This window comes from Stenella coeruleoalba (assembly GCF_951394435.1).
Source record: "Stenella coeruleoalba genome assembly, chromosome: 20".
NCBI lineage: Eukaryota > Metazoa > Chordata > Mammalia > Artiodactyla > Delphinidae > Stenella > Stenella coeruleoalba.
Window position 1 is genome coordinate 42,693,207 of NC_137166.1, and position 9,368 is coordinate 42,702,574.

The 9,368-nt window shown below is 44.9% G+C and overlaps 1 protein-coding gene across 1 annotated transcript in view; it reads right to left on the reverse strand.

Annotated features, from left to right (window-relative positions):
* The window catches only part of LOC307178804 (zinc finger protein 549-like), a 28,333-nt gene extending 26,167 nt beyond the window's left edge, over window positions 1-2,166 (reverse strand). Inside the window, exons 1-2 of the mRNA XM_079907341.1 lie at window positions 2,053-2,166; window positions 1,254-1,291 (exon numbers count right to left, since the gene is read on the reverse strand). Of these exons, the coding sequence (XP_079763467.1) occupies window positions 1,254-1,286 (33 nt within the window). The 5' untranslated portion in view covers window positions 1,287-1,291; window positions 2,053-2,166. The remainder of the gene's footprint in view (window positions 1-1,253; window positions 1,292-2,052) is intronic.
* Between the last annotated feature and the right edge of the window lie 7,202 nt (window positions 2,167-9,368).

Sequence of the window (9,368 nt, forward strand, 5' to 3'; positions counted from 1 at the left end):
CTATTTTACATTTGGTCGTGTATATATGTCCATGCCACTCTCTCACTTTGTCCCAGCTTACCCTTCCCCCTCCCCATGTTCTCAAGTCCATTCTCTACGTCTGCGTCTTTATTCCTGTCCTGCCCCTACGTTCCTCAGAACCATTTTTTTAAAATATTCCATATATATGTGTCAGCATACGGTATTTGTTTTTCTCTTTCTGACTTACTCCACTCTGTATGACAGTCTCTAGGTCGATCCACCTCACTACAAATAACTCAATTTCGTTTCTTTTTATAGCTGAGTAATATTCCAATTGTATATATATGCCACATCTTTATCCATTCATCTGTTGATGGACACTTAGGTTGCTTCCATGTCTGGCAGGCGGATTCTTAACTACTGTGCCACCAGGGAATTCCCTCCACCTCCTCTTGGATACACAGAGTAGCCACCACCATTTGGATGTCTCCACCCTGAACCATTCCCTGGAGTTTCAGACATTTATGTCCAGCTGCCAACTTGATGCCTTCAAGCAGTATTCTCTGAAACATCTCAGATTCTTAACATGGCTAATAAAACCCCAAACTCCAAATAGTCCCATTAAAAATTATCGCCAACCTTCCTTTTTTCCTTCCAAAACCTCAGGGTAATCCCTGACTCCTACCCCTTTTTCTCTCTCACCCTCAACATTAGAAAATCCAGTCAGCCATACACAAAAACAGATCCAGAATCCAAACACTTCTCCCACTTCCATGGCCACCACACTGTCCAGTCACCACCAATACTCATCTGGACTATTGCAGTAGCCTCATCCCTGGTCTTCCTGCTTCCTCCCTCACTCCCTCAAATCTGTTCTCCACTCTGCAGCCAGAGAGAGCCTGCTAAGACCTGAGTCACATAACCTCACTGTTCTCATCCCACTGCTCCCATCCCTCCAGGAAAACATCCAGCTTCTCAGGCTACCATTCCAGGCCTGACTCTTCCTCTCCTGACTGCCACAAAGGAAAGAGAAACACCGAACACTCCCAGCTCAGCCTCACCTTCAAGCACTTGGACATGCTGCTACCTGTGCCTGGGATAAACGACCACACCTCATTCCCGTGGGTGCCAGACATAGGAATTATTTCATATGAACTCTGGCCTAGGGTTTGGCGTTTCTCAAGAGTCCTCAGGCCAAAGGGCTAGGAGAGTGGCAGTCTGAGTCCTAGAGCATCACAATCCCAGAGAACATGTGTGTGTGAGGAGGTTGGGACTGGTGAGAGCCCACTCACCTGTGTAGGGTCCTTAAGCACGTCTATGGCCATGGAACCTGTGGGAAGAGGGAAACTGTGAGAAGCAAGCCACCATGGAAGGGCTCCGTGGGCTCAGGCCTCCCTTGTACCCTTGCATAGCCCTGGAACCAAGTGACCTTGGGCTTACCGTACCCTGGCCTTCAGTAATGCCTCTTGACAGTTGTGTGACTTTGGAGAAGGACTCACACTTCCTGTGACTCACTGTCCTCATCACCCCTTTTCCAGTTTGGGGGACTTTACAAACCCTGACTCAGACCATGGTCCTCCTTTGTTCACAAGCTTCCATGGTTCTAAGCACCGTAAGAACCTAGGTACACCTCCTCCACCTGCCATTCCAGGCGTGACTCCCCTTCACACTCTGTTCTGTACAGACACAACATGAAGCCCAGGTTTCCCCAACAGTCCTGGACCAGTAGCCCCTCCAAGCCTTTGCACATGCTGATGCCGCTGCTTGTAACACTCCCACACCTCATCACACTGACTTTCAGAAACGGGCCCCCTCTCACACCCCTGCAGGTGCTGGATGTTCAGGCCTAGGCTTCAGTGATCTGAACAGGCTCCCAGTATTTGGGGCTTTAGGATTCAAAAGTGGGGGTGGTTCGGGTGAAGGCCTGAAGGTCTCAGCACCAACTTGTGTCAGGTCCATCAGTGAGGCTTCTGAGAACTGAGCCTGTGGGCGGACAGTGACGGGAGTGACGGGTGACCAGGGTGGGGACTCCAACACCACCACTTCCAGCCCAGCCCCGACGTGCAGTCCCCCTCCGAGCCTCAGATTCACCTCTTTGCAGTGAGGACAACACTTTCTCTCGACCTTTCAGCCTCCCGTTGCCGCCAACCTGACCCAGCGATCGAGAGCTACCGTTCAAGTAAACCAGACCGAAGCCAGTCAAAATGACCGCCACAAAGTGAGACCGGAAGTCCCGCCCCTATCTTTCACGCCAAGCACGGATTGCCCCTGTCCTGTGCCTTCATTGGATCAGCGCTGCTGCCGCTCTGCGCAAAGCGCTCTGGGTAATATAGTCGCAGCTCCTAATGCGGTAAAGGGCGCGTGCCTCATCCCCTGCAAGCCACAGAAAAGGCGCTTTGCTTTTTCTCAAAGGGAAGGCGCCCGGATTTCTGGGCAGTGTTGTCAGCAATCGAGCCAACGCCAAAGTGTCGATACATATTATTTCATAGTCCATCGAGCTCAGCATGCTCCTAGAGGCTAAACGTATTATTTCCAATGCTCCAAAGGCTACAAATCCAAATGGAATTATCATTCCATGGTGTCACTGAGACCCAAAGTGCTTCCACACCTAGCTGTTATCTAGGATGTTCCACACCTAGGATAGGATGTTACCTCCAAATGTGATTCTTTTTCATTCTTGAAAATACTGAGCATTCCCTTCCAGCTTAGAGGGAAAACTGGAGAGGACATGTAGAGTTACCAAAATGGTGAAAATGAACAGGGATCTATGGTGGCTTGTTCATTCACTGCTCTAACAAATGTTCAGTGGACATCTGTTCTAGGCGCATGGGAGACATCATGAAACAATTGAGACAAAACCTCCTGCCCTCACGGGGCTTATATTATTTTTGAGGAAGACAGGCAACATGAAAGAAGAAATACTAAGTTATATAATAAGTAGAATGTAGTAGGTAGAATGGATAGGAGTGATTGTGTGCTGAGAAGTAGGGAGATAGGCTGTAATATTACACAGTGCAGTAAGGGAGGTCTCTTTAGTAAGAAGATAATTGAGTAAACACTAGAAGGAGGTGAGGAATGAGCCATGTAGGGTTTTCTGTTTTCTTTTTAAGTTCCAGGCAGAAGAAACAAGTGGCTTGGGGCCCTCTGTGGGTGGAGCTTGGCCGGGGTTTGTGATCACCTGCATCCTGGGGCTTCCTCACAGGGTCCCTTATCAGTGGAGGGACTAGGACCCCCAGGTGGCCATTTCTCTGTTTTACACACTGCAGAGACCTTCAGGAATGTCGGTGAGAACGCTGGGGTCCGCCCCTTGGAGTGAGCAAACCTCCAGCCCTGTGGACTGGGGCCTGGCACAGCATGCAGCATTGCCTTTCCTGGAACACTGCTTCTCTGAGTTTGATCTTTGAACCAGAGGAAACCGCATCACATGGGAACTCTTTAGAAGTGAAACTTCTCATTTGTGAACCCAGAACTACTGAATCAGACACTCTGGGGTTAAGGAGAAGTCACAAGTCAGGATGGCTGCTGCTGGCAGGCTGGCCCCTCCTCGGGCGCCTCCTGGCGGCTGCTGGTCAAGGTTGGGACTCGGCCTAGGAGCCAGCATGGAGCACTCGGCCTGTGGAGGGAGAAGTGGAGGCAACCTCTGGAGCCAAAGGTCAAGACTTAGTCCCCTGGGCGGAAAGCGGGACGCAGCTCCTGACCAACTGAGTGATGGGGACTCAGCTTCTGAGACCAGGTGCTGAGAGGAGCCAGGGACTTAGGCTGGTTTCCTACCCTGGGAAAGCGCCCTTGAGAGGACTAAGCATCCTCTCAGGGGCCTGTCGGTTCTCCCTACTAGCAGGAGACCAATTAGCTACAAGAACTGACAGGGAAAGTTAAAAAGAACTTTAAAACGAGTTGAAGAGAAAGTTTCCATCTGCTGTGGGTCAGCTGTGCCTGTGACAAGTTCCTCTGAACCCCTCTACCAGCAGCCACCAGCCCTCTGGAGAAGGGGCATGCATGCTGAGGCACAGGGTTACTTCTAAGGTGTGGTCTCTCTGGAGTCTCCACTGAACACCCAGGGTGTTCAGGGAGGAGGGCTCTCCCCTCTGGCTGCTCAGGATTCAAATGAATCTCACACTGTAGACCTCTGCAACCCCCATTCGGTGCTCAGCCCCCAGCAACCGTTCTCACCAGGTCTTATAGAATCTTGTCCAGGGAATTCCCTGGCGGGCCAGTGGTTAGGACTCTGTGCTTCCAGTGTAGGGGCATGGGTTTGATCCCTGGTCGTAGAATTAAGATCCCACAAGCAGAGTGGCCAAAAAAAAAGCCAGGGGAACCCATACAGATTTCTGTGGCTGCTTCTCTATACATATCCCATTTTATGGGAGGCCTACACGCAATTGCCTGAGCAGCCTGAAGCTCTGATCTCTGTTGATTCCACCCTATCCTCTCTGGCCTGCACTTCCAGGAATAGTTGTTTTGGAAAATGGGGAACCGGGTGGGAAGAGTAACCGATTGCTTTGATTTGACCAGATTGTCTTGCTTTTAGCACTGAAAGTCCCAGGTACTGGGAACACTCTTCCCATGACAAAAGTCTCAGTGTTCAGTGATTGGTACAGGAGTTTATAGCAAAGTACAAAACTCATACAGTGGCCAAAAAATATGGGCTGAAAGCAAAAGTTTTTTTTTTTTTTTTGCAGTACACGGGCCTCTCACTGTTGTGGCCTCTCCCTTTGCGGAGCACAGGCTCCGGACGCGCAGGCTCAGCGGCCATGGCTCACGGGCCCAGCCACTCCGTGGCATGTGGGATCTTCCCAGACCGGGGCACAAACCCATGTCCCCTGCATCGGCAGGCAGACCCCCAACCACTGCGCCACAAGGGAAGGCCCGTAAAAGTGTTTTTAATGTCAAATAGATATGGTATAGATGACCTGTTTTCTGTAGTTGCTGTAGCTGACCCAGTTCACACCTGAATAATTTTATGGTGAAGCATCATATATGAATTATACCTTAACTTCATTATACCTAATGTATATAATTAATCAATGAAGCCACAGAAAATGAAGCAGTTTCCTTATCCACATTGATCCCACCCCATCTCACAGTCAGAACGACCTCACAGAGCAGTGACCTTCGCTGACCTGCTCTAAATTCTGTCTCAGTTCTTTCTTCTTGCATGTCTGTCCCTGTATGTGTTTTCTATCATTGCTGTAAAAAAAAATTACCACGAACTTAGCAGCTTAAAACAACACATCTTTCACAGTCTCTGTAGATCACAAGTTCGAGGGCTCAACTAGGTCTTCCGCATAGGGTCTCACAAGACCAAAAATCAAGGTACTGGCTAGGATGGCAGTTTTCATCTGGGGCCCTGGGTGCTCTTCCAGGATCATTGTTTTTGTTTTGTAGAATTCGTTTCCTGCGCATGGTTTCCATGTGATCTCCTTGATGTTCAAATTAGCAACAGTGGGTTGAGTGCTTCTCTCATGCTTTGACTCTCTCTTTTTTTCCTCTTTTACCACCAGCCAAAGTTACCTGCTTCTAAGGGTTCATGAGATTAGAATAGGCCCACCCAGACAATCTAGGAAAATCTCCTTATTTGAAGGTCAGTTGATTAGTAATTTTACTTACATATGCAAAGTCTCATTACCATGTAACCTAATATATTCATGGGAGTAACACCAAGAGGCAAAAGATAGTAGGTTCCAAAATTCTGCCTACCGCAGTTCCCTTTCATCTGTAAGCTTATCTGTATCCATATATCCATATCTATCTGTAGGTTCTATAGCAGATTTTATATTTTCTTTACAGTAGGTCTGGAATTATTTATATGAATTTAGTAACAATTTATCCACACAACTCAGCTTTCCTCATGTCAATTTAGAACATGAGAAAACTTATTATTACAGGCTCTGGATGCCAGCCACCACTGCACAGCACAACCTGACTCAAATTATGGTTTGTTGGACTTTCAGACAATGGTCTTAATCATAATAGTTTGCTTCCAAGTAATTCTGATTATTCCTGGTTTTGAAAACAAATGAATCATTTTGGGGAAAGTTTTAATTTTATTTCACTCACTTTTATGGATTTATCTTTCTACTTTACCTAATATTCCCCTGGGGCTTCATATCCTGGGTCTGTGAGGAATTAATACTGACTTCTGTTGACATCTCACTCCTGTCCATGATGACGAACAGACCTGGGACTTAAGCCTAATACCCAGTCTTTTTTTCTTTTTAATCAACGTTCCATTTACACAACTCTTTTTCTTCGTGTTTTCATTGCAGTAAGTCAGGTATTTTTTTTTTAGCTGCATTAAAATTCACACGTTCTGTCTGTTTTCATATGGTGGTTGCACTTAATGTAAGAACCACACTTACATTTATCCCAATTTTTCCCTTAAAGAAAACTTAGTATGTGCATTAGTTTGCCAGGGCTGCCATAACAAAATACCACATATTGGGTGGTTTAACCAACAGAAATTTATTTTTTCACAGTTTCTGGAGCCTGGAAGTCCAATATTAAGGTATTGGAAGGTTGGTTCCTTTTGAGGCCTCTCCTTGGCTCTCTGTGTCCTCACGTGGTTGTCCTTCAGTCCATGTTGTCTGTGTCCCAATCTCCTCTTCTTATAGGGACACCAGTCATATTGGAGTAGGGCCCACCCCTATGACCTCATTTTACCTTAATTATCTCTTTAAAAACCCTATCTCCAAATACAGTCCCATTCTGAGGTACTAGGGGTTAGGACTTCCAACATATGAATTTGGGGGAAACACAATTTCACCCATAGCATTGTGAATTGGGCATAAACATAGGAAATTTTAAAATATTTATGTAGGTTTTAATGAATCTTTCTAAAGTTGATACCTATGTAACTAACTACCACTAAAGACAATACAAAAGAATATTAGCAGTGCCCATAGTCCTGAGTGATCCATTCCAGTCACCATGGGATCTTCCCCCAACACCAAGAGGAATCCCATATCCTAATTTGAAAAGTATGTATTACCTGACTTTTGAATAGTTCTTACTATGGCTTATGAGTCCTAAAAATAGAATTTGATTGTGGCTGTTATTGATCTTTATATGAATGGAATCATATATTACGTGTTCTGTTTGCCCTTATATCTTCTTCACAATAAATGCTTTTAAGATTTGCCCATGTTGGGACTTTCCTGACGGCACAGTGACTGGGAACCTCCCTGCCAGTGCGGGGGACAGGGGTTCGATCCCTGGTCTGGGAAGATCCCACATGCAGCGGCACAACTAAGCTCATGCGCCGTAACTACTGAGCCGGTGCCCTAGAGCCTGAGAGCCACAACTACTGGGCCTGTGCGCCACAACTACTGAAGCCCGCATGCCATGGAGTCCGAGGGCCGCAGCTGTGGAGCCCAAGTGCCACAACTACTGGAGCCCGTGTGCTCTGGGGCCTGCATACCACAACTGCTGAGCTCACGTGCTGCAACTGCTGAGGCTTGCACTCCTGGAACCTGTGCTCTGCAACAGGAGAGGCTGCCACGATGAGAGGCCTGCACACTGCAGTGAGGAGTGACCCCCCACTCGCCGCAACTAGGGAAAGCCCCTGTGCAGCAAGGAAAACCCAACGCAGCCAAAATAAATAAATAAATAAATAAATAAAGATGTGCCCATGTTATTCCATGTACCTGTGTATCATCCATTTAAATTGCTGTTGAGCAAGCAATTTATCTATCCATGCTACTGCTGATGCACCTTTGTATTGCTTTCAGTTACCAGTAATCAAAAGGATGCTGCTGTGAAAGTTTCTGTCCATGTATTCTGGTGCACATAAAAAAATGCATTTTTTACAGCAGAAGACACACTTTTCTTAAGGACTCTTCATTGGGAAGATATAAATATCTTAAATATTTATGAACTTAATAGAGGAACTTAAAATATATAAGGCAAAATAAATGATAATATACAAATTACAATTATAATTGGAGATGTTAACATTTCTTTCTCATGAATAGTTAGAACAAGTAGACAAAAACCAAATGAGTACAGAAATTTTATCTTGACTTAATTGCATTTGTAAACAATATACCCAAAATTATTTGAACACACATTCTTTTTCAAGTGAACATAGACTATTCCTAAAGATAGGCATATACTGTGTGAAAAAATAAGTCTCAGCAAATTTCAAAAGATTGAACACATACAATGGAATTAAAGTAGAAACCAAAAACTAATGTATCTAGAAAGTCCTTAAATATATATATATATATTTTTTTTTTACATCTTTATTGGAGTATAATTGCTTTACAATGGTGTGTTAGTTTCTGCTTTATAACAAAGCGAATCAGTTATACATATACATATGTTTCCATATCTCTTCCCTCTTGCATCTCCCTCCCTCCCACCCTCCCTATCCCACCCTCTAGGTGGTCACAAACCACCGAGCTGATCTCCCTGTGCTATGCGGCTGCTTCCCACTAGCTATCTATTTTACGTTTGGTAGTGTATATATGTCCATGCCACTCTCTTGCTTGGTCACAGCTTACCCTTCCCCCTCCCCATATCCTCAAGTCCATTCTCTAGTAGGTCTGTGCCTTTATTCCTGCCTTACCCCTAGGTTCTTCATGACATGTTTTTTTCTTAAATTCCATATATATGTGTTAGCATATGGTATTTGTCTTTCTCTTTCTGACTTACTTCACTCTGTATGACAGACCCTAGGTCCATCCACCTCATTACAAATAGCTCAATTTTGTTTCTTTTTATGGCTGAGTAATATTCCATTGTATATATGTGCCACATCTTCTTTATCCATTCATCTGATGATGGACACTTAGGTTGTTTCCATCTCGTGGCTATTGTACATAGAGCTGCAATGAACATTTTGGTACGTGACTCTTTCTGAATTATGGTTTTCTCAGGGTATATGCCCAGTAGTGGGATTGCTGGGTCATATGGTAGTTCTATTTGTAGTTTTTTAAGGAACCTCCATACTGTTCTCCATAGTGGCTGTACCAATTCACATTCCCACCAGCAGTGCAAGAGTGTTCCCTTTTCTCCACACCCTCTCCAGCATTTATTGTTTCTAGATTTTTTGATGATGGCCATTCTGACCGGTGTGAGATGATATCTCATTGTAGTTTTGATTTGAATTTCTCTAATGATTAATGATGTTGAGCATTCTTTCATGTGTTTGTTGGCAGTCTGTATATCTTCTTTGGAGAAATGTCTATTTAGGTCTTCTGCCCATTTTTGGATTGGGTTGTTTGTTTTTTTGTTAGTATTTGCCTTATATATTGAGGTGCTCCTATGTTGGGTGCATAAATATTTATATAAATGTTATATCTTCTTCTTGGATTGATCCCTTGATCATTATGTAGTGTCCTTCCTTATCTCTTCTAACAGTCTTTATTTTAAAGTCTATTTTATCTGATATGAGTATTGCTACTCCA